This window comes from Leptopilina boulardi, unplaced genomic scaffold, assembly GCF_019393585.1.
Source record: "Leptopilina boulardi isolate dan_hultmark-lab unplaced genomic scaffold, ZJU_Lbou_2.1 LbouV2_248, whole genome shotgun sequence".
Lineage (NCBI taxonomy): Eukaryota > Metazoa > Arthropoda > Insecta > Hymenoptera > Figitidae > Leptopilina > Leptopilina boulardi.
In genome coordinates this window covers 2907855-2934454 of record NW_026137805.1, presented here as the reverse complement: position 1 = coordinate 2934454, position 26600 = coordinate 2907855, and the positions used below count along the sequence as shown (strand labels likewise).

Below are 26600 nucleotides of genomic sequence, written 5' to 3'. Positions count from 1 at the left end.
TTCACCCCTAAAATAAGAACCTCCGTGGAACAAACGACGGCCAATTTGTGCGCAATAGAAAAACTTGTTAAAACTCAGATTAAAATGAGCAGAGGAATTACTGTCCCCTTTCTTTCGACTTTAAAAATTATCGCCCGAAAAGTTTATTTCCTCGTTTTATCACCCGACACTTTTAGCAATTTTCGACTCTATTATATGGGTATAAAGTTGTAAATATTCGCTTGTACGAAATTGCAGATTTATGCTTATTGTATTTTTTAATAGTAAACTTAATTCCAACTACTGAAGGTCAATAATTAAAAATTTATACTCTCTTTCTTTTGTATAAAAGTTATAGCTTTAATAATTCGTTAATAAAATACAAACTAACTATAAAAACCTTGTGTCAGTAGCGGGATGAGTAAAACATTAAATTTCAAGTTTATCAAAGTTATACTGATGAAGATTTGGTTTTGATTTCCTCAATGACATATATATATGAAATGCAGAAAACGGGATACAGTACATATAAGTAATTCGAGGCGTAAATTAATGCCTGATCCTGTAGGTAAACGCGGATGGGACAATAACGGTTCCCCGAGGAATAGTGCGGAGGATGACGATATAACGCGATTACGGACGGTTCGCTACTTGATTTATCCACGCGGCATCACGTTATTGCATTAGCGCCCCAAAGCCAAGCGTCGCTTTCTAGACCATCGCATCGTTTCTGCCACCCTTTTTCGTGCTTCGTCCAGTTTCCCAACCATCTCCTAAATCATCCCCAAGAATAATGTCTTGAATGGACAAGATAACTCTCTCTTTCTACCAGATTGGCAAATAACCAAATGCTTTTATACTATTTTCATGTTTTTTTTATTTACACATCTTATAGAAAAACAGAATAACCGAAGGTTTCGTTTTTTAAAGAATGTAAACCGACATCTCCAAATAATTAATATTTATATCCGTTTCTAATTTCTACAATTATGTAATATATATTACATCTTATCCTTTTTACACATTAAATAATTAAACTTTGTACTTCTCTAAAATACATGAAGAAGTTTTGAACGCTCCAAAAGGGAGGAAAAGGAAGCTTTGTTTTTAATCATGTATTGGACTGAAATTGAACGTTAATTATGATAAATGTAGTAGAAACACTGTTATAAAACAATTGATATAATATTGAAACTAAAGATATTGTCTACCTGATGGAGCGTTCACTGACAATGTGGTGGAATAAATTTGTTTTCTTTTAATTTGTTATACCTTACGCGGGCCTGTCCAATCCGAGAGCCTCCTGATGTCGTCTCGCTTTAAGTCTCAATTCGGCGATACTGCTGCTCTTAGAGCGCGCTGCAGCAGCGGCCAAAGATGCTGCGAGACTCAAATGATGAGGGTGTGGGTGCGTTGGTGGTGGAAGGCAGAAGAGTCCTCCTGCAGCTGCATAATGAAGAACTGCAGGATCAAAAGCAGATCCTGCAGTCACTGAAACCGTTGTGTTTGTGCCACTTTGTTGCATTGGAGGATGCAATCTTAATGCTGGCAAATAAGGAGCCACTCTACAAGGTTCCAAAGCCGTCGGCGGACTCCTTGGTGCCAAAACCATTCCACTCGAAACTCCTATACCACAAATCAATTTTCTTCATTCATTATTAACATTCTTTCTAAATTTAACCATGCTCATTACAAATCTAAATTTAGATTCTAGAATAATTAAAAATGACGTGTACCAATTTTTCAAAATTTGATCGAATTTGTTTTTTCAGCAGTATTCATTTTATGTATAGGAAAACAATTCACGCGATCATGTATTTTGCTAGTATTTTAATAATTAAAAAAATTACCTTTGTGCAACTGACTCTCGTGCTTTCGGCACTTTGCACGTCGATTTTGAAACCAAACTTGAACACGAGCTTCACTTAATCCTAATCGTTGGCTCAATTCTTCCCTCATAAAGGCATCAGGATAATGAGTTTCGTCAAAAAGTCTCTCCAATTCAGCCAATTGCTCCAAAGTGAAATTTGTCCTCGATCTTCTTTGTTTTCCGTTTCCTGTCCCACTTCCTCGACAATTGACACCTGTATTAGTGGCAGAATTTTAAAGATTTAGTCTTTTTAAGTCCATGTAAAATTGCGGAATTACTTTAGAAGAACTATCATATCCTTTTCTTATTCACAGATCATTTCTTTTTATGATATCCACGCGATCATTAAGACTTTTATATCCCGAAAGACTTTTGTTATTCAAGTTCAGAATCTCCCATGATTAGGTGACATTAGTGAAAATAAATCTGGTAAATCGTAAATTTATGCTCCCTCTTTTAGTCCCGTCAATTTATTTCCTTTTAATATCATTTCATCGCGTGTGAATTAGATAAATTAATGTTTTTTATTATATATTATTTATGTAAAAAAGAATTAACATATTTTGTTAAATTTAAAGATATGTATATAAGATCTTATGTGGAAAAAAAGTCAAGTCGCACTTGAAAAGACATTTGTGCTCACATAAACTTTGGGTGATTAAAGTGAAGATGAGAGAGGGTGGATAAGAGGGGGGCTTCTCGACTAACACTGTATAACTTCCCTTGTATCTCGCCACTTTGCTAAATTATATAAATCACGATCCCTTCTCGTCAAGGGTGCTTACCAAGGGGCTTAATGCGTCCCTTCTTTGTCACTCTTAGACCCATATTTTCCTTTCAAAATCTTATGAAAGAGTTGACCCTGTCACCGCAGTCATTTTACTTTACATTAAACTTTATATAATTACTTTATAATTATACTAAAGTGACTTTTTGCCCTGTAGTCAAATTTTGCTCTTTGTGTAATGAAAATTACCCCTATTTTCTTATATTTTTCTCGAGATATAATTTTTTTTTCAATTTTTTGCTTAAGTATCTGTAAGTTTTTATGTAATGTTTATCTAATATAAGAATGAAATTAATTTTAAGAAAATTTTAGAAAAAGGAATGGAAATTGTAATTGAATTTGAAATAATTAATTAGAATAACAGTTGAGTAACAAAGTTCTCGAATCTGTCAAATTTCATCGAGAAACAAATTAGAGAAAGGAGACACATTTACATAATGTACTGAGCTTTAATCAATTAGTGCATACCTGGGTAATTCAATCTGTATCTGCCTGAATCTACACCCTTCCCCCCTCTCCTCGCCGCCACATCCATATGTACGGCGGTTAAAAACGCCCCCTTTGGAAAATAAAGCGTGGTTTCAAATACCTCCCCTTTAGTATAATTCCAACCCCTGTTTTGATACAGTTTCTCGATTGCGAGATTTTATAGCCCCTCTCCCCCCCCCCTTAATACACACTACTTCATTTTACCCCTTTAACATATTCCATTGTACACTGTTTGGTGTCCAACTGGGTTTCATTGGATATTCGCTCTCGTCGATTACGTGTAAAATTGCGCGCACGCAACAATTGTAGCCGCACTCGCACCGACGGCGAAAATATCTTCTCATTTCATCTATATACGAAAACACCCCTATAGCAATCACACTTGTACCCAAGGGGTCATAGTAATTCGATTACATACATCTTGTGTGTGTGTGTGTGTGTTCTTTCAACCCTTAGTTTTTCTTCTCTCTCTCTCTCTCTCTCTCTCTCTCTCTCTCTCTCTCTCTCTCTCTCTCTCTTTCTTATGTCTAAATTTTATAACTTTGCTGACTTTAAAAAATCTATCGAATTTTCTTGACATTTGTTGAGCGCAGATTATATTGAGATTTTTAGTTTTTAATCTAAAGTCAGATTTGGCCAATATGTAAAACAACAGGTTTCAAAATATGTTCAGAAACCTTAATCTGACCATTACCCATAGTGGTATATTTGATAAGCTTGAGTACTAATTTTGTATTATGTTTTTCATAGAAAATGCACCATATGCTGCGGACTAATATAATGATTATAAATGTATACGTGTCACGACTTTTTAAAATGCCTCATTACGCTGGTATGGAATTAAAGTCAGATTTTCAAAATTTATAATGATGGACGTTTTTTTAAATTTATCCACCAAACTTGGATCTACCATTGTGAATTTTTAAAATCTATATACATAATAAAAATATTTTCCACTTTTGTTTTTAAATATAGCTTATAACTTAAATAAGGAAGATTTTCATCTACTCAAATTCTCTTCGTGATATTATATACATATATTGTTGAAGTGAAAAAGTTTGTTTTAGTACACATGACTAGTTTTCGTATATATCTATTGCGCACCCTGAGCATTATATTTCAAAAATTTAGCTCTGCCACCATAAATATAAGAGCGTGACTCTTGACCGAGGGTCAGACCCGGAGAAATTCTCTCGTATAACACTTTATTCAAACTTACCAGACGCACTCACATGCGCTTTATCTGTAATCCTGTTATAAGCATTATTTTCTTTATTCAAAAATTAATTCTCCCTAAATTTTACTATTTTTTATAAATTTTCTTTCCTTAAAATTCTATTTCATACATTTCGGAAAGTAATAATACACACAGTAAAAATATAAATTTCGAATTTTATTAAATTAAATTATTAGCTGTACAAAATAAATGAATAAAAGATAAATATTTAATTTAAAAGGGAGGGGGTTGATTTAGCAAGACTTGTGAAATGAAATCAAATTGAAAAATCCGTTCCTGCGCCCCGGAATCCGTCGGACGTAAATTCGTAAGATCCAAGAGAGAGAGAGAGAGAGAAGCAAAGTGTTTCGACCGGTCTGATGTACTGCGGTACTTGCCTGGACTTTACTTTTTACAGAAAGAGAGAAAGATAAAAAGAGAGCATCAGCTAAGTTCGAAGATGTATTTATTATTTTACTTTTACTCTCTCTCCCCCCTCCTCTGTGGCAATGTCTGGCTTGAAAGGATGCTGGCGGTAGATTGCTTTTTGATTTGCGCTTAATCGGGAAAAGTTATGGACCCCCTCGAGATGACGTTCGCCGTCGCATTTTAGAGGGCGTATACACACAAATGCGGAACGTGCGCAGCAACAACTGCATATTAAACCATAAATTCATATAAATTTCACCTCATAGTTTATCTATAGGTATCTGCCCAGTCCCACTTAATGGTCGGGGAAAAAAATTAATTTTTTCTCTTCCTCTTTCAACCAGTGTCTATTAATCAGTTTTAGTAATATAATTTTACCATATATATTTTAGAAAATATGTTAATTAATATTTTCTACAAATTTAATTATACATAGGGGAGATGTATGCAAGTTGAGACAGTTGATATTTTAGTAAATTTTTTATTTAAAAAAAAATTACTACTTTCTTAGGCAAAGTTGAAGCCCTGGACAATTCAGTTGTTAAATTTAACGTGATAAAAAATTACCATTTTCAACATAATATAATAAATGTCGCAGGTCAAAAAACAAAAGACGCTGGATTAAATTTCTAGTTGGCTAACAAATATTTACTTTTTCAATAATTTTTTATTATTAATTTTTCACTGTGAATGGATTGTTTTTCGTCAAAATGGAAATTTTAACATGCATTTGAGGTGTAAGCTGTCTTCTTTGTAAGATTAGTTAACTTTTGTTAAAATTTGATAAGGTATAATAATCTTATTTCAAGATTGGTTTATTAAAAACTAAAAATAATGTGCGTTATTATTACAAGGATAAAAATAGGGAAATGTCGAAAATATGAAAGAAATAATACAATGTGACTGAATATCAGGGGGGAGAGAATATACGTGGTTTGATTCTATTCGACATTGGAAAAATTTCACCTGACAAGAATGATGCCTATTATAGAAAGTGGTGTGGCATGTGACTAAAACGAAAGGTCGACGATCGTTACACCGCAAACGATCCGCTTAGTCCCAATCACTTCTGAGCTTTATTGGTCAAGCTTCTGAATTATAGATTGAAATTGAACCCTCGGCGATGCTTTGCCGCGTACGTATGTGGATATAGAATTCCTGACCTTTACATCCGCAATATATATACTTTTCTGATGGTTTTCAATATAAATAGAAATCAATTCATTACAACTACATTTTCCAGCAACTATAAGAATTTCGCTGTCTACTACGTACTACAACAATTATAAATTATTTGAGCGTAACTTTTTAATCTACATTTGTTAACTTCAATTTTATTTTCTTTAGTTATTAGTTAGGAAAATTATTATTATGAATTAGTTGAGTATAAAAATAGACATAAAATTTCAATATATAGAATGAAATTGTATTCTTAAAATAAGAGTACTTTTTTATTTTAAGAATATTATAATATTCGAATAGTATGCATGGAAGATATTCTTGAATAAAGGGTAAAATTATATCCTCAAATTTAAAATGTTTTTTCGGTGTATTTTCCTATAGTAAATTTAAAAAAACAATCGCCTTACTAATTGCTTATTTGAAATTTAAGATTGCATTTATAGAAAGCAAGCCTAAAGACAAAATACTCTTCCCCCCTCCAAAAATTAAGCCATATAGAGAACTGAAATTCGGCACAAATGTGTAAATAGCTAACCTAATTAAATTTTATTTTAATAATAATAATAAAAATGTTCACCTTTCGTAGTATCGTCGTGCACTCCAAATGGCCTCGTGAATTGCGAAGAAACTTTTGCCTCAACACTTGTATTTTTGCCGTCCGTCGGCAAATGATTGGTTTTAAAATCGTTTTCCGATTTGGGCGAAAGTTCTCTACTCGTGATTGGTGGCGGTGGCGATGGACTACAGCCAAGTAATTTTCTCACTGATAGTTTTAATTCCGGTGTTTTTAAAGGTAAAATTTCCGTACTATTATTTTCCTTTGTTTTCGTCGTATTCACTGACAAGTCTTCCGGTATGAGACGCGTTTCGGGTGATAACGGTTCTTTTACATCGTTGACATCCTCAATGACGACTTTAGTTACTTCCTCAACGGAATCTGCCATTGTCTTCCCATCTGAGAAATTGAAATTTATTTTTGTTTTTCAAATCATTTCGAGGGGGTGGAGAGATTTGATAAATATTTTTTGTTTTTTGTTCGCGGCAGTAGAATATGCATTCATTGGTCAGACACAATATTATATATGTGATGGACGACAGTTACATTGACTTTCTCTACTTGGGCTGACGCAATGTTACGTGTACTTCACTTGAAAGTTCTATGTATGTCTAATTTAATACTCGATTAACTAAAAATTTAGGATTTCAATAATAATTTCATAAGAATTTAACAATTTAATAGTGATCTTAAATATTTAACGTCCCTCAGTCAATATGTTTAATGATTTTAATTTTTTATTTAATTAGTTTTTTAACACTTAAAAAGTAAAAAAAATTGTTTATAATTATTTACATTTTTTCATGATTAATAAAATTTATTATTTGGTAATAATATTATGACAGTTTTCTAATTTCAAAAATTTATTACATTATATAATATAATTATTTATAAAGAAGCCGTAGTGAAGAATTGTTTATATAGTACCTAACAACAAAAATATGTTTTTTACATGGTATGAATCCTGACGCTGCTGTTTAATTTTTGAATAAGATTATAATTAAATTAAATTACATATTCATGCGGCTCTTAAAACATTTAATAAACAAATAATATTTATCTATTTGGATCCGTTGACAAGAGTTTTGAGAAAAAAATAGAATGTTAACGGCGGCACGCTTTCTTTAATTCCGTTGGGAAACCTACGGTGTTTGGTAGGTTCCTCCTCGTCATTTGAAGGTGCAAGGAGATGTGCAACACTCAAAGTTATGGTGGTAGCAGCGGGTGCATCGCGGCACTTCCGGTCTCGAGTTGCCGCGTTATCGTCAAAACTTTTGGAAACAAACTGTGCGAGTTGTTCCATTCTGTGAAGGTGGAAGGCACTCGCGGTGGCAACGACGACGATCCGTCGGCCGGTGACTCTCGGTTGCATTCGCGGGGACGACGTCCAATGTTTCAGTTGCAGGTAGTGGGTTGATTATCGTGGCGCCTCGCGTGGCGGGTCAGCAGCCATTTAAACGGCGACCAATCGTTGAACATGGAAGGCGTTACCGTGCCACCCCGAAAATTCGATCGTCTACGCCTTGCGCCCCTGGAGACACAACGATATCTCATTAGCATCTCGGCTATTTCCAACCCCTCACGTGAAAACACCCTTTCCGGTTGGTTCTCCCCTATTCTGTATACTTTGAGCCAACGACGTCGACGCGCCGAAGCCTCAAAATCTCCCGTTGTCGTTATATATGTTTTTACCTTTGAGTACACAGCACGCGAAAACGGTAATGTAGTCATCCACCTACATGCACGTATGCCTATGGATTTTGAACGCAAACCCATAAACCTTCCTCTCAGGGGGTTGTTTGTGTCACTTTACTGGAAAAATTACCTGGATCAACTTGGTTTTAGTGGTTTTCAGCAAACCAAAAGCAGGGTCACATACAACTTTTCAGGAAATGACAAATATTTTTATTAATTAACGATTCAAAATCTTCTCTTTGTCATTTTATTATTATATTCAAGCAATCAATTCCATATATTTTCTTCGGGCGCCATTTCGTCGAATGCCAACCCTCTTAAACGCAGCAGTAAAAAGTATTTTTTTTTAAGATGTTTGGAAAATTATAAACAAAACAAGAGTAAATAACTGGTAAGAATTAATTACAATTAGAAAATACATTTTAAATTCATAGTTTAAATTTGCGAATCGTCTAGAAAATTAAAGTTGTGCGAACGCTGATATGCGCACTTTATTTTTTTATCAATTATTATATAATTACACTAATTACTTACAAATATTTATGTAATCAATTAATATAACACAAATTATTCAGAATTTTACGCAATGCATGCAACACGAAATCTTGAAGGAACATTTAGAGCCATAAAATGTAATATTCATGAACTTCGTAATCTGCGGTATTATACAGCAGTTCGAAAACGTGTTTCGCGGAGTAGGTACAATATCATTTTCCTCTTTGAAAGACAATAAAATAAATTATAACGTCTATAATAATTGTTTTTTTTATTTCACTCTCTAAATCTGAATAAGTGAAATTTCACTTAAAATGTGTCAAAAGTCTTCCACGTAGAAAAATAAGTGCATATGCACTTAAAAATAAGTGAAACTTCACTTATTTTTGAGTGAAAACCACTTATTCAAAAGTGCATATACACTTATTTTTCTACGTGGAAGACTTTTGACACATTTTTAGTGAAATTTCACTTATTCAGATTTAGAGAGCAGATGATAAAAAAATTGTAACATGAACTATTTATCGTTATTTTATACATTATAAATATAATAATATAGTTCATCAGAGCCTCTATTTGTTTGCCCATACGTCTATGATTTAAATAATATTTGATTTTGAACTTTGAGGTTATGTTTGGACCTTAGCGATTTGTTTTTATAAAATATAGTCTAATTGATATTATTAGTAGATTAAATGAAATGAGTTAATTTCCCCGAAATGAAAGAAAAATAAACATAAACTGGTCATTTAATGAATACTTTAAAAGTTTTCTTAATTTAAGTAAACATGTCACTAAAATGAGCTTAATACGAATATAAAAGGGTGGTAAAATACATAATATATATAGAGAGAGTTTGTCCACTTGCTTCGGTTTCAGTTCTAAAAGGGTGAGAGAGTGAGAGAGCAATTCATGAGATTGGGGATGCATAAGAGTGAGATGGTGAATGAGTCTGCTATGGTCTGTAACACAGGCAGACGGAGCCAATCAGGACGCAATGCGATTACCTTAACGAGAAATCCGATTACTTATTCATTCGCCTAACTCGAAATCAGTTTAACTAATCGTTTAATTCGGTAGCTACGTACTCGTGCGCCAGTTGAGAGTGGGTGGCTCAAATGGTATGGTTGTCAAGGGGGTGGAGAATCTCTCTTTCTCTTACACACGAATAAGAGAAATGTGGGAGAGGACGTTTACCGGAGAATGGTTCGAAACGGGGTTGGTGGAGGCCTCATTCAATTCAATTACGTAATGAATTGTCGTGTCTTGAGTAAACACCCTTCCTCACCGCGACTTACTGATGGTGAGGGGGTAGAACGAGGGTGGGCGAGAGGGGCATTATACATCCACTGGCGTAGGATAAAATCTTCCTTAAACACCGTCTAATTTTTTTAGTTGTTTTTTGTCTCCAACTTCTCCGAAAACGCACAATTACTTTTATTAATTTGGTAAAATTCAAAATATTTCGAAATAAAAATAAATTTCTTTACCATTAATTGTAATGGGCGTCAGTCTCAAAGCCACTCCCTATTTTTCTGTAGGCGTGGTTTTAATCACTTATCACGCCCTTAGTGGGAGTGGCCATACATATACCACCCCTAAATAGGAGTGATTATACGGTTGCAACGCCCCAAATACATTTATCACACCCAAAGTGGGAGTTGATATACATTTTCCGCACCCCAAATGGGAGTGGTTATACAGTTGTCACGCCCAAATAGGAGTGGCTTCATGGAAATATATTTGGCATGCCTTTAGTGAGTCTAATCAAATAGTATTTAATGGAGAAATCTTTTTTCTTTATTTCTAAGAAAAAAAAATGAGAAAACTATTGAGCTGTAATTAAATAAACCAAAGAGGTAAATGGAAAAAAGATTTATGTATACGCCAATGCAAACCCGGCTTGAATCAATCTGCACCGGTTGCCTACGTTTCGTCCGCAGCCCTTACCTATCTGCCACTCTTCCCCCTTCCCTTCAGGTCCACTATCGGTATATATATTTGATAATCCGGTAACGTTTCATATATCTGTATTTTCCGGTCGCGCGCGCGAGTGCATCCTCGATTGGATAATTACTGAATTTACACAAGCCGAGTCTATTTCAAATAATATTCATATTCACAGTTTGAAATTTAAATTTCTAAAATTCTCTCGATATATAGTTTTTTCTTCGAATGTTTATCAGTTTTCTTTATGATATTCAAACTGATTTTTCCCTTGAATGTTTAATTTTTTTTTATCATAATGTTTTTATTCAAATAATACATGAACTATATAAAAATGATAAATATAAAAATTGATAATTGAATCGTAATGAAATTAATAATTGTGTAATTAAATTATTAATAATTAATATTAATTAAGTATTGTTTTTCAATTAATTAATAATAATTTTAATATTTAATTATGAAATATTTAAATAAAATTCGATGTTCTGTTAAAAAAAAATTTTTATCAGAAGATAATTTCAGATGATTTAACAATAATAATGAAAACAGTCATGGCTCTCTTTCGGAACAAATTCCAAATTTTAAGTATGAATTCATTAAAGGTAAAAGTAACACTCTACTTACTTTTATTAATTCTTTTTTATATATTTTTTCTATTTGTAAAAATATTATTGCAATTTGAAAAAATTTTTTTATTTTAAAATTTAGCTGTTTTTTTAAATTTAGAATAATTGGCGTCAAGCAGAAATTTTTGATACACAAGCAAAATCTTGTGCTCAAATTACAACTAATAGAACTTTCTTTTGGACCACGAAGCAAAAATCAGAGCCAAGATCAAAATGTGCATATTATTCTAGACCACTTGATAATCCATGTATAAATCCTTCAAAGTATTGTGAAGGTATTGAGGTTAATCTTACATTTTGACAGTTCAAAAAATAAAAATATATTTTTTAACTTATTCAATAAATTATCAATCATTCAGAATATAATATTAAATATATCAAAAATAATTTTAGTAAATATTAAGTTAAATTACTAATTTTATTCTATTTTTTTTTTTTTTTTAATATCAGATTTAAAAAAGAATAAAAAAGAAAAAATTTGCAAGCCTCAGGAATCATTTTGGGCATATTTATTTGGAGAACCGAAATCAGAACCACTTCCCAATGATTGCTTTAATCGTAGATTGAATTATAAATGCGAAGAAAAATTAAGGTTAATAATTCTTTTTTCTTAAAAAATTAATTGAATATATAGGGAGCTGTGGTCTTTCTTTTAAATTAAAAAAAGTTAATTTTTCCAATTAATTTTTAGTGAAGAAACATATTCTCGATTAAGTGATCCTCGTTACACAAAAAAAGATATCCATTTATTTAGCGAAAACCCAAAACAATTGTCGAATATTTGCTCTGAACCACAACCAAAACCACCTCCACCTTATAAAATTCCTACATCTGTGACAAGCAAGAGAATTGCATCTGCGATTGGGGGACACACTTGTGTTCACATTCCCTTGCCCTCAAAAGGGGACAATTGTAAAATAAAGTCAGTCAATTATTGATGTACTTTTAAAAAAAAATTAATTATTGTTAATTATATATTTATTTAGTTTATTTTGGTTTTCTAATTAGTTAATAATAAATTTGTTTTAGGTGTACGGAACCAGAACCATTTTGGATTCCATATATGGAATTTCGACCAAGGGAACGTTTAAGAAGTCCTTTTACCTGTGAAAGTGGAAAGAGTGTCGAGGATGTTGTACGTCCTATTAACAAAAATTTATATCCTAATGGAATAAAATCATTTGGAACAAAAACTGTTGAACCGAACGCGGATAGGCCAACAAAATTTTCTCCATGTCCTTCAAGTTCAGAGGACGAAAGTTTTGCCAATACTTGTAAGGGACGAAAAAAATTGTCAAGAACTGAGAGATTAAAAATACTCACATCCGGTAGAGAGGGTGTCTATAAACCTATGAAATAAATAAATGCTAAATTGTACGCGCAATAATTTCAATTAAAAAAAGGTACAGTAAAATTGAATAAGAAAAAAATTTTTTTTTTCAATATTTTTTTGAAACTGAATTTTTTCATTATAGTAATTTGGAAAAAATTCTCTATCTTTAAATTAACAAATGTTATTTTTTATTTCCTATTTTATTTAATTGTCCAAAAAGACAAGAAGATACTAAACTTTATCCTCTCTAAATTTGTTTATATTCCCGCTATTATTTTAAAAATAATGAAAATTCGGTTCAAGCAAAATTCTGCTTTACCGATAAATGATAATATGTGGAAATATTCTCGAAAAGAACATTCCTGATTCTCACTTTGGAAAATTACCAATTGGCAATTTTGAGGTTATGTGCCCTGAGTAATAAAGGAAAGGTGAAAAATGAATATGTTTTGTCTGTTGTGAATTTTCAAATTAAAAAAAAAAAATAGTGTGTGAATTGTACTCGTTTTTGTACGAGACATAAGCAAATGTCTCGCAAAGGAACAATATCGGTTTGTAGATCAAAACAAATTCCGCGAATATTTCAACGTCAAAAAACCGCAACAAATGCTCGTTCTTGGTTAACCTCATTGATCCCTGAAGACGGTTGTATTTCACTTCGTGAACAATCAGATCAATCACATTATGATCTTTTGCCTGGTTCTTCATACGATTATCAACAGCATGAAAATGTCAAGAAAGAAATTACGAGCAAGTCAACGATCAATAAGGAATTCATTGAGAAAACGTGGAATGACGAGAGCTGTCAGGTATACATATAGTATTTATTATTTTTGTTTTGTTTTCATTTTCCCTGTATTATATTTTGTACCATCAAAACATATATGTATATATTATAAAATATAAAATTGCCGGTTTTTTATGCATAAAGTTTTCTATTTTTTGCGATTCTACTTCTTTTCTTTGTGTGTAATTTGAGGAACGGAAATCTGAACTTGGGCTAAGAGTAATTATTGTTAATTTCTTTCTTTTCGAACAATCGTAAAAATTATCCACATTGATTATTTGGAGATAATTTTTTTTTTTTTTATTCAAATTGAACTGTCAAAGAGGAAATTTTTTAAAAACTGATAAATTTAAAAGTAACTTTTGTTTTTTTTATTTGCTGTAGATAAACGAGGATAGCACGAGAACACAAAGTATGGACTCAATGGAAAGAACGAGTGGTGACACAAGTATTGAACATTGGTTCAAAATTCGCACAGATTCCGTATCCAGTATGGATCTCGAGGGAATGAAAAATGTCCCTAATTATTTGGCCGATGAATTATCGCACAATTTTCTCGAGAAAGATTCCAATTCTCTCTCGTACGATCCAATTCTTCATGAACTTCAAAATGATAAATTATTAGATACATGCACAAAAGATGACGAATTTATTTTACCAGAATTCGCCCTCGATCCATTGGAATTAACACCCGATATGATGGTTGCTGGTGAAATTTTACCGTCCACAAGTAATTCACTTTCATCATCATCGTCATTAAATGTTTCACATCATGATTCTTGTATTCCAATCGTTGAACAACAATCAGAAACTGCATCATCAACTCTCAATGTTGATAATCATCAAGATCTTTGCGACAAAGCCACTCAAGTTCACATTCGCGATTTTGAACATGTCGTAGAACATGATAATCAAGAAAATTCTAACTATCTCTGTGAATTAAAAAATATTGATCTCAATGATTTTGCCGGATCGGGATTGAGTATAAAATTAATTGACGATCAACAAAAGCAACAATTTAATGGTAAAACAAAAGATAATAATATCGTAAAGAAAATTTCTGATATGCAAGTTGTTTTAAAGAAAGATGAGATTAGTCCAATTGATTCATTATCATCATCGTCGTCATCATCAGGTGATGGTGTTATGGCAGTTGTTGCAATATCAACGGATAAAATTTCAAATTTAACACAAATTGTTATCAATAATGGTACTGAGGAGCAAATTTATCAGGGTAAAACTTCAGAATTAATTGAAGCAACTGGTAATTTAACGACAATTGATGCAAATAATATATGGCATGGAATTGATGCTGATACAGAAAATATGACTATCAATAAACACGATGTTGTTATAACAAATGCTCTCGAAGATTTGGGTATTACTGACGATATGTTGCAACCAGTGTCAATTGCTGATCAAGGAAAAACGTGGATTTGTCCTAAAAAAGATTGTCCTCGTTATTTTAGTCGTCTTTTTGCACTCAAGAGTCATTTATTAACACACTATGGAGTTAGACCATTTAAGGTATATACTACGAAATAATTTCAAATAGAAATTAGAATTATTTATTTATTTAATAAAATACTAGGGCTATTTTTTTATTTTTATCAAAGAATTAAAAAAACAAATGAGGTTTATAAGCTATACTAACATACAATACTAACTAATATTTTCAGTGTGATTTCGAGGGATGCTCTTGGGCATTTTACTCCGAATTCAAATTAAAACGACACAAGGAAACTCATTTAAAAAAAAAGGATTACGTATGCGAGGAAATTGATTGCCAACGGCGTTTCACGACAATTTACAATCTTTGGAGTCATAAGAAATTACACGAAAGACCAAATAGAATTTTTTGTCATGTGCCTGAATGTGATGAGAAATTTCAAACAAAACGCGCTCTTGAAATCCATATGAAATCACATGATCAGAGACATGCACCATATCAATGTAAACATGAGGGTTGTGGTAAACGTTATTACAGTAGTAATGCATTATCATCTCATCAACGCTGTCATAGTTATAAGGAGACTGACATTAAATGTTCATGGCCAGGTTGTGGGAAAATTTTCGATAAACCCTGTCGTCTTAAGGCACATACACGCTCACACACAGGATGTAAACCATATTCGTGTACATTTCCCGGTTGTCAATGGGCATTTGCCTCGTCTAGTAAATTAAAGAGACATCAAAAAAAGCATACAAATGATAGGAAATTTGTTTGTGAAATTATTTCATGTGGCAAGGCATTCATGCGATCCGAACATCTCAAAGAGCACAGGTTTGTTTTTTTCTTTTTCGAAATGACCCTTCTTACAGAATGTCCGCTGTGAACCTTGTATTTATTTTTCACCTTGAAATTGAAAATAACGTTTCATTATTTGTTTTTATAAAAAATGTCATTAAAGAATACAACTCGATTTTTGTTTTACAGATTAACGCATTCGCTAGAGAGATATTTTCAATGTTACGTTTGTAATACTCGTTTCTCAGCGAAAAGTAGTCTTTATGTTCACATCAAAAAGCATCATTCGAAAGCAGTGGACACGAGTAAATTGATGATTACATCGTGTGACGAGAATCCATCGAGAGATTTTAATTTCTCATCGTCGGACGCTCAACAACAACATGATGTTGATCTCGATCTTGAAACAGAATTGCAAACGGAAATAATAAGTCGTCAAGTGTTTGGACAATCGGACATGACGACTACAACATTGCACATTGAATCGAAGGTAAAAACGGAGAAAAATATCGCAAAAGATTCATCATCACTTCATCATCATCATTGTTGTCCCGTTGAGACATGCACGAGAAGTTATACATCAAAATCATCGCTTCGCGCTCATATTCATAAAATGCACGGATCATCGATTCTCGATGCCGAAGAGGATTTATCAGGATTGGAATTGGAAACTCATGATTCGGAAAATACAGATTTTATTGTCTATACAACACCGTATTCACTGTCGCAGCCAATTAATGATCAAATGATAATGGTCGCTCCTTGCGATGCTGTCATTTTCAGTTCCACTGAAAATAATGATATTCTCGAGACGGAATTGTCGTCGTCGAAGGTGATCAGCGCTTCTTCTTCTACTTCTTCTTCGGCATTAAAACGGAAATTTGAGAATCAACAACAGCGGCGTATTAATAATCAAGGTTCTGCGAGAACTGGTTTAACGTATGCGGATATTTTTAAATTAAAGGAAAATAATGCCGCCTCCACTGCGGTTGCTGCCACCGACGAGAGCGAAGAAACGACAACCGTTGTTGGCGCACAGGATGTTATTTTGGGTTCGACAACTGATCTTGGAGAAGGTTTCCTTTTTACCGAGGATATTCCCTCGATGTATTTTCAGGACGAATGTCAGGTACTTTTGCTCGATCCAGTCACATCGGAGAGTACAATCAATTTGCGTGATATCGATTAAAGTTAGTTTTTTCCATAAACTAAAGCTTTACTTATTTTTATATTTTTCTTTTTTTTCTTTTTTTGGTCACAGTTTTTCTTATTTTCACTTATTTGTGACCCAAAAATTTTGTTTAATTTAAATTGGATTAAACACAAACATTATGAATAGCTTGCGATTTTAATATTCTAAATCTCTAAATTATAACGGAAAATAAGTAGAGCAAAATTATATAAAAAAAAGTATGGGTAAAAATAAGTGAAGCTTTAATGTATTTTTATTAAAAAAATTTTTTTAATTTTTTTTTGAATTGAAAATTAAAATACGTCTTATGGTTTTTTTTTGTTTGTATTTTTTTGTCAATTTGTAATTTACTTTCAATTGTTATAATTTTTTTCATTATTCTATTCAAATTTTTTCCATGGATTGATAATTTGGTTTTTTTTTAAATTATTCACAACTCGATTAAATTGCAATGCCAATTTAGAGTCAATTGTATATTTAAAAGTTTCAAATTAAGTGAGAAATGTACTTTAATGCTTTATTAGATAATAAGCGCTCTTCAATTTTTTTACTATATTTTATATATAAATATATAAAAAAAAAAGTAATCATAGATATTTCTCTTCGTGATAAAAAAAAGAAACTTTTGCATATTGTAGGGAAAAAAATTGAAATCGTGGCAAATGAAATTTGTTCGATATAAATTTTTTTTTCTTTTTATTTTGCAAACTATATCGGGGAAGTGGGGTTTTTTTGGTAATTAGAATTATCAATTAGATGTTTTATAATAGAAACTTATTTAGATGGTAATAATAATAGTAATAGTAGTAATAATAATAATACAAATGTTGACAAGTCATCTGCGCATTCTATTTCGAAAATTTTTTTGACATTTAAAGAAAATCAAATTTACATATTTTACATGAATTTCAAAGGAAAACAAATGTATGTATATGTAAGAATCGTCTTTTATTGCGTAATTCAAAATAATTTGAGAAACGAAAAACAAAAATTGATCACACAATTATGTAAGTTCAAAGAGAGATAGAGAAAGAGATTTCTGTGATTTTAGCTGTTACGTATAAAAATATTAAGTTCTTTATATATATTTAATGTAGTTCTTTGTTCATAAATAACTACTGCTTTTTGATCTCAGAAAAAATATCCTATTTGTTTTCTTATAGGAAGAAATTTTCTGTAATTCTTCTAATGTTAATATCTTAATTGTAGCGCAGAAGACTCATGCTTTTTTAAATTTAAAATTTCATATTTCAATAATATTAACGGTGTATTTTCTCAATGAATATATAGAGAATGCTTTTAGAATTATACAATATTGTGGTAATAAAATGAAGAAAGTAAAGGATTTTTCCTCAAAAAAAAAAAAAAAGAATATAATTAATTGTTACTAGATTATGTCAATTAATTGTTAAATATTTAATTATATCACTTAATTGTGAATAATTATTTATGTCAATTAATTAGTAATAATTAATTAATAGTAATTAGTGTGAAATGATATTTTAATTACAGTTCTGAATAGAAAATGTATAACAGTGGAAGTATATTAATTCTTCTAGTTTCAATTGTCTGTCTGTCTGTCTGTGTGTGTGCGACATTATTCTAAAATATTAACTACGTAAAATGTTTTTTTACTTTTCATCGCTTTTTGAGAAATAACTTCTCGAATTTGAAAAATTTGGATTCTGTTTTCCAAAACAAATTTTAAAAAATAATTTGTGGCGGAAACAATTTATTGGCAAAAATTTAAAAAAACATATTCTTTTTTCGAATTAACGATTTTTAAAAATTTTTAAATTAATTTTCAATTAAATTTAAATTTTAAAGTAATTTCAATTTAATTCATAAAGTTGTTTTTTTCCTTTGAATTTGCTTGAGGAAAAATCCACAAGACTTCAATATTATAGGATATAGATTTTAAAATGATCTGTGATCCGAAGGCTTTTGTCTTTTGAGCCTATAAAAGAAAAAAACACCACATATATGTACATCTCATTATCGTTTTAAATCGTTATTTTATTAATAAAAAAACAAAATGTTGATATTTTTCTATGAAATTTGCAGTTTTTTTATAATATATATTCCGACATCCTATTACGTTTCTGTGGCTAATAATAATTTATGATTATGCCTGGAATGTATAACGTACACGCATTAGGAATTTATCTTTTTTTATTAATTGCCTTCGTCGTGCGTCATTTTTTTTTAAATATTACTTTTAACAAAAATGGACAATAATTATCCAAGAAGTAAAAATTATTATCATTTTTAAAAATGTTTGGTAAAGATTAGCACCGCAACGCTTTTAATTATATACACACACAGTATTTTCATCATCATTTATTTATTTTGCATACACAATTTCTTAAAATATTTTTTTAATACCGCAATTCGATGTTACGTTAGAATATTCATAATATTCGTCATCTCGCATATACAAAACTTTTTTTTTTTTTATCAAAAAAGACTATTAACTACTTTAAAAAAATACAGAGGTATCACTTTGGTTAACAAAAAAAAAGTTTACACTCAAAAAATTTATCATGACATGGAAATTGTTATTATAAATAAAATTACGGAATGTATTATATCTATATAAATCGTTATAATATATCTATTATAATTATCAAGATGCAACGAGAGCAAATTGAGACAGTCTTTTAGAGTGTGGATACAATATATGTATATATATATATATATAATCTTGAGCAGAAGAAATGTCTGAACACATCATTTTCATAAAATATTTTGTCAACAATATTCTAAAGAATAAGACACACAAGATATAAAATATGTACTATAAAAAATAATAATGTTTCAGACAATAACTTCTACATTTTTCGTCGAAACCACTTCGGTAATGTCGATAGTTTTTCGTCGACTACATGTTCGATCGGCAAGTTTCGCAAGTAAACAAAATACGCCGTGAACAATTAATAAAAATATCGTAACCACCAAGCAAACAATTACTGTTCTCATTGGTTTTTTCCAATCGAGTATCGCATAAATAAAATGATTCCCTAATTTATCGACACCGCCGGCAGCGTAATAAATAATTGAGAATAAAACATAGAGCAGTGCCACAATTAAACACCACCATGCACTAAATAAAAATATTGGAATTTTCACCATACACATGTCGACAATCATTAAAATACTGTTAAACACATGCAGTAAAATATTGAGAATATCGACAGAATGAATTTGTGGATTGTAAATAACACTCCAGTAAATAATTGTCACACTCAATGCCAATGTACATGTGACCACATAAAGGAACCAATAGCTCTTCAGTAAGGGACTTAATTCGAGATTTATTGCATTGAAATCGCAACATTTTTGCAATTTCCATCGTCTCGTAACAATTAATGCGCCAAAAAATGATTGCATTAATCCCAAAACTAAATCCCAATTGGTTAGATAAATACCCCAGAGATGATTATTGCCGTGGGGTTGATAGCTACCGAATTCAAATATAGAGCAGATGATTATTGACGCCCAAGCGAGGAACATCATCCATCGATAAAATAGGTACCATGGACGAACTTCCTCCTGATATCGACATTCGGAGAAAAGGCGAGCGTGTGGCGGTTCTGGTTTCAAGCGTGACCATTTTCTTGAGACTCGGTGCCAAAGTTTGTTGACCATTGCTCGTCGACCTGAAACATAATTATTATATTTTTATAAGTAAATATTTTTTTTCTATATTATTAAATTTAAGGTTATATTTATACAAACGAGTCGGTAAAACCTCAAGAATTGTATACGTTTCACATTCTCAATACATATCTCCCAATACCTGTTTTTTTAATGATCTCAAGATCTGAATTTTTTTTAAATCTGCAAAATTTATTCAAGATTAAACTTGAGAGAAGGGTCACACAGATCCTGTATGTATTCCGAGGGTTAAAGTGGTTTCTAATTATTAATTAATTTTAATACTGAATTTGGTGGCGTTGGAGGTCGTCCATACGTTATCAATTGTACAACTTTTTAGACTCCCTTCCCCCCTTCGTTGACAAATTACATTAATTTTTATATATTTTTACATTAAGTTCAAGTCAGAACCCCTCCGCCCTCTAAATTAGTAACGTAGTTTACGGATGACCCTTCGCTTGTGTCCCATACATGCCCTTAATGTAAAATTGACTGAAAAATTCTAGTTCTGCAAAATTTTCAAAATATATTTCTTTTATTTTCTTTCGCGTTTAATATTTTTTTCTATTTCAAACTCAAACTAATACTTTTAGCGAAATTCAATTACAGGGTGGGAAAATCCTCTGTGTTTCGAATTTAGGTTAAACTTCATTTATATATTAATCAAGTCGAAGATTGGATTTAGTATAAATTTAAATAAAAAATAATTTATAAATTAGCAATTAATTAAAATTGTATTTAACCTGATTTTTTTTAGGAAAAGATCATTTAAATTTTAAAAAGAAACAAAGTTAAATATGAAATGTTCGAAATTTTGAAAATTAAGTTAGAAAAAAGATTATTCATTTAAAAAAGTAATTTTGTAGAAAATAAAAATTTTTGAAATATCTTCAAAAATAAGAATTGTAAATATCAAAAATTGTGGAAAATAACTTAATTGATTTGCGAGGCGCTATGGAAACACAGAGACGAAAACAATATATTACGAGTTGACTGAAAATGAATAAGAAAAGAAAAAAAAGGATTATTAAAATAAAATTACCTTGACATTCGCGTTGAGACTTTGAAATTTTTTAGTTAAATAATTCCATAAAGCTGGTAGTTTCTGACTTTACCTGAGATTTCTAATTTCCGTTGCTTCCCGCACGAGCAATCTTGAGCACAACGACTAATAAACGACAATTATCCCCAACATTTCAAATCTTTAAGAGTGAACGTGGCGCGCGCAGTTTCCGCGAAAATACTCAACAATTTTTATACCTGTATATGTTTAATTTTTTTTTTGCTTAAATTTTTACCTTTCCTTCTTACAAAAGAAAGATCCGTTTACATTTTAAAAAATAGAGGTATTTTTTTAATTCAAATAATTTTTTCTTAAAAAGGAAGGTAAAAATTTCAATATACATAATATAATATTATATTTTAAAAAAAAATTAAAATTAAACCCAATAGACATTTATTAGAATTGCAAACCACGTAAAAATTTCATTTTTCGATAAATTTATTGAATGATACAAATTATGACACAATAAAGGGAGTTTATTTTTTGTTATTAAAGTAAGAAATTATACATGGTAATATGTATTATCAATTGTATAGAATATTCATCATATTTATATTTTACGTTATTCCCTGTTTATAAAATATTATAATAATTTTGAGGTTATAACTTACAAGTGAAACATTGTCCAAAAAAGAACAATAATCGATTAATTGTAGGAAATCCCCGAAAGGTAAACAGCACCATTTTGAGAATTTAATTATAATATGATTCAGGAAATTCCACAAATGAAAGAAATTCGATTACGCATATTTTATGCGACACACACAAACGCGTAATAATAAAAAAACATTCAGTAAATGTTCTTTCATAATTATTACGATTATTACAAAATTAGAAAATGCCCAATGCTGACAATTACATCACGTTTAATAACCTATACAGAAATGACAGAAATCAGCTGTTTCTTGTTATCCTTTTGCAACGCATGCGCACACAAAAAAGATTGAACCGGGAAAATTTAATTTTTCATTTGTAAAGTACTTATTAAAGTTTAAGAATATCTGTCACTTTATAATTGTATTAAATATTTATCTAAACAAATGAATTTAATGAATAATTAAAATTTTATTATAATTATATAATAATAATAAGAAATTATTATAAGAAATAATAATAAGAAATAATTATTGTATAAAAATGAAAATTGGAAATCGTTACGATTTAATAAATAAATTGTAAATAATTCTAATATTCTGAAAATTCAATTTAATATTGTCATTTATAAATACAATGAATTTAAATAAAATAAAATTAATAGCTTTTTCCTCATTTCATTTATAAATAATTCGAGATATTATAGTGAAATCAATGTGTGTGAGTGTATGTGTGAGCGTGGGTTAAAAAATTTAGAAGACAGTTATGACCAATTGAACCTTATCAGACCACATCAATTTTGTTTAATATATTAAACTTATATTTCTTGTTCTATAAAACAACAATAATAATAATAATAGGTACAAAATTGTTAAATAACTAATTTTTGAAATATTAATAAATATAATAGTAAGTATAATAGTAAATATATATGTGAAATGAAGAAGAAAAAATTGAATGAAAAGAATTCTTTTTGATAGCCATTGACCAAATAATTGTTCTTCTGTTTGGTTAATAGTATAATGACTATACGATGTGTTGCGAATGTAACCTGAACTAATTAACCCCCGTGGTCCTCAACTAAAGTTCACACGACACTCGATTATACATCATTTATTAATCAAAGGTCGCGTCAATTAGCTTCACATAATTATAATTCATTATCATTTTTCTTTCTCTTCGGTTGATAATTTCGATTTTATCTTTTATTGGTGACAATTAGTATAATTATTATTATTGATTTTCAATATCATCTTCCGCATGATTTTTATTAATTTTATCAATTTTTTCAATAATTAATCGATTTTTAAAAAATTATTTTTAACTTGGACTTAATTTATTGATTTCTTTCGTTATTTAATTTTCTGCAAAAAAATCTTTTTTTTAATTTTTCTTTTTTTATATTATTTTGAACATAATTTAACTTAGTATTTATATTGGTACCTCATTATTATTATTATTATTATTATTATTATTATTATTATTATTATTTACTATTTCAATTATTTTAAATGCTTTTCAGAACACTTAATTATCGTCACTACTGTTAATATTCTATAAAGTTTTAATATTATTTTAACAATTTTTTTACCTTTTAACTGTTTTCGAAGAGTAAAAAAATAAGAAAATTGGATTTAAATTTTTTTAACTAAACTTTTGATAATGTAGAATTTATTTTAATGAAAGAGTAAAGATAATTTATATAAAACCGTCAAAGATAAAAAATTTTTTTTTCTTTGAAATGTACTTGTTTAACCTAATTTCTTTCGGTTTTCACGTTTCGGTTCGTTATTTACTTTAATGATGATAAAAAGAAAAACAAATGTTCCGTATGTCAATCAATAAAAAAGAAATTGATTTGAAACAAGGGCGATTTATTTATTTTTTTAATTTAAATGCTATACTTATCTAATCGTAAGTTAAATTTAAACATATTTTCTCTTCAGAAATACAATATAGTTACTTACATTTATTATTTACCGAAATTTGTTTATTTTTGATTATGAAATTTTTCTTCTCTTGTTTTTAAAATTTATTTTTTCTTTATTTTTTAATTTTAAATAAATTATGTCTATGAAAAATGAATATTTTATTATCAACTACGAATTATTTTCTTCTAAGATTCAATTAAAAAAAAATACTTAAACATTTAATAAATTGTTTTTGTGTTTATGTTTTGGCAATCACACATCATGTAAATTTTTATTTAAATCAATTGAAAATCATTTAAAATGGTAATTTTATGTGGTTTGTTAATAATATTAGAAATTTAAAAAAAATATAATTGTGTTAATTTATTAATTGTTGACAAGTGCAATTAATTATTTAAATTTGTTGGTAGGTAAAATTAGTTAATTTGTTAATAAATAAAGTTAATTATTCATTTAATTCTCTTAAAACAACATTTATTTTAGTTAAATAAATAATGATAATTATTTAGTACCTTGTTTTTAAATAAAATTTATTTATTAACAATTTGTTAAAAAATAAATTGTTTACTTATTTCAATTAAAAGCAAATTGTTTTTCAATTAAGCCGGTCTACTGTCGTAACGTGGTTATAAATTTTCGAAAATTAAATTTTCAATAACTTTTTTTTGCATTCAAAGTGTTTTTTTGTTTGAATTCTTTAATTTGAGATGTAAAAAACACGAAAGCACACCGAAAAAAATTCAGTTGATTTTTCTCACTTTTTTTTAATGCTTGCTGCCAGGTAGTTAAAGCCAATGCTGTCACTTCATGACTGTTGCTATACCATCCTCATAAATGACAAATATAGTCAAGCAAACACTGTAGACTAAGAGAGAACGCAATATGTGGTGGGAAAAATTAATATATATATATGCATCCTCTTTTTTCTAATTATGTACCTTCTCTGATATAAAATATGTACTTACACTCAACCCTTGAACTTATACTTTGACTATGACCTTTAAATTTGAAATTTATTAATTCATTTTATAACAAAAAATTTAATTTATTTGATTAGTTTTATTTATAAACAATAAATATATTAATTCCATAAATTGAATTTACTAGAATTAAAAATTAAGTTAAGAAAATTTTTTTCATTTGAGAAAAAAATTGATTATTTTTTATTTTAACAATTTATTATTTTCAGAAAGTTAATAATTCTTGAATTAATGAAAAGTCGTTGAACTGTTCATAAGGTCATAAATCGTTACAATTTAAAGTTATTATAATAGTTAATCCGTCATTTTATACGAATTAATGCTATATACATATGTATATGTATATGGTTATAAATCATCATTCGCTGTCTATTAACATCTGAATTCAATACTGCAATATTGTATTTAATTTTGAAAAAAGTTTTCCTATTTTTTATCTCAAATTTTTATATTGTTACTGTTATATCAAAGAATAGTAAAAGTTAAAAAAAAATTATTGGTTGATATTCTTTTTATAATAAATTAGAAGAAGATTAGTATTTAAGAGAAAATTTGTTCTTTTGTTTTTTTGGCCACTTGAAAATGTTGATTATTTATATAAGAATGTTGAAAATAATAAACATAATTACATAGCTAGTGGCACAAGGTTGTCGTCTTGCTTTTCTTATTATGACATTAGATAGTAGAATTTCTTCAATTTACGAAAATTCAAAGTCGTGATGCAACTCAGAGTTGTAATATAGAATACATCATCTTATTTAAATTATTTTGAAATGATACTTACGTGTAAAATCCGGCGAGATGATAAAAGAGAATTCTGTAGAAGTTAAACTTGATTTTCTTAATGAATTCCTTTCCCAAATTTCCTCTAAATACTCTTCCTCTATCTCCGTGTTTTTTAGTACTCTCATTATTAAAATTTTTTTAAATAAAAATATTAACAATAATTATTTGCATAAAATAAATAATAATAGGTATTATAAATTGTAACAAATATGTAAATAATCGAATATTTTTTTGATAAAAAAAATAATAATCTTATAAATAAGATGTGAAAAATACTTAAAGAACTTCCGAGTTTCTTTTAAATCTAAAAAACTACTGACGAGATTATTTCGAATTGATTTTATGCAATCGTTATTTAAGAAAAAAGGAGAAAAAAACGTTTTTTTATGTCGTGAACAAAGAAAGATTTGATAGTCTCGTGACGTTAAAAGAACTCAGTACACGTTATGTATATTATTATCATATGCATTTTCAATAATTGAATACGTCACTAAAATTTTTGAATAGATATTTTACAATGTAAAAAAATTGTAAAATTTTTTTATTTAAAAGTATTTTTAAATTTGTAAATTTTTGTTTTTTAATTATGAAAATTCAAAAATATTAATTCACATACTGGGACAAATTTGAATTTAAAAAAAAAAATTAATAAATATCGACAGCCATGGCTTGTATATATAGGTATAAAGATTTTATAAATATACGCAAGTTTGTTGGTGTTCCAGCATCTCGGGCCTGCTCGTGGACCAAAAATA

At 29.5% G+C, this 26600-nt stretch overlaps 5 protein-coding genes across 13 annotated transcripts in view; 2 read left to right on the top strand and 3 right to left on the bottom strand.

The window, feature by feature from the left end:
- Positions 1-26600, bottom strand: part of LOC127280606 (uncharacterized) — a 263749-nt gene that overhangs the window by 201065 nt on the left and 36084 nt on the right. The gene's annotated exons all lie outside the window — the stretch shown is intronic.
- Positions 924-7908, bottom strand: LOC127280630 (paired mesoderm homeobox protein 2-like). The gene is made up of 4 exons (XM_051303767.1): positions 7655-7908; positions 6530-6907; positions 1830-2063; positions 924-1605 (listed from the first exon to the last, which is right to left on the bottom strand). The coding sequence occupies exons 1-4, from the start codon at positions 7878-7880 to the stop codon at positions 1253-1255; spliced, it is 1191 nt and encodes a 396-aa protein (XP_051159724.1). The 5' UTR covers positions 7881-7908; the 3' UTR covers positions 924-1252.
- Positions 11188-12651, top strand: LOC127280631 (uncharacterized). Its single transcript, XM_051303768.1, has 5 exons — positions 11188-11250; positions 11375-11549; positions 11725-11866; positions 11966-12196; positions 12304-12651. Exons 1-5 carry the CDS (start codon positions 11188-11190, stop codon positions 12632-12634), a joined length of 942 nt encoding a protein of 313 aa, XP_051159725.1. The 3' UTR covers positions 12635-12651.
- On the top strand, positions 12987-18891 carry LOC127280611 (uncharacterized). The gene is made up of 4 exons (XM_051303734.1): positions 12987-13416; positions 13779-14921; positions 15074-15678; positions 15832-18891. The coding sequence occupies exons 1-4, from the start codon at positions 13135-13137 to the stop codon at positions 16829-16831; spliced, it is 3030 nt and encodes a 1009-aa protein (XP_051159691.1). The 5' UTR covers positions 12987-13134; the 3' UTR covers positions 16832-18891.
- LOC127280632 (protein rolling stone-like) lies at positions 19170-24936 on the bottom strand. Of its 7 annotated transcripts, XM_051303770.1 has the most exons (3): positions 22166-22447; positions 20299-20493; positions 19170-20235 (listed from the first exon to the last, which is right to left on the bottom strand). In XM_051303770.1, the coding sequence occupies exons 1-3, from the start codon at positions 22236-22238 to the stop codon at positions 19652-19654; spliced, it is 852 nt and encodes a 283-aa protein (XP_051159727.1). In that variant the 5' UTR covers positions 22239-22447; the 3' UTR covers positions 19170-19651. The 7 variants fall into 7 exon arrangements, with proteins under 7 accessions (XP_051159727.1, XP_051159729.1, XP_051159731.1 ...); XM_051303772.1 differs by lacking the exon at positions 22166-22447 and adding an exon at positions 24838-24936 and having other exon boundaries at positions 19170-20493; XM_051303774.1 differs by lacking the exon at positions 22166-22447 and adding an exon at positions 24810-24884 and having other exon boundaries at positions 19170-20493.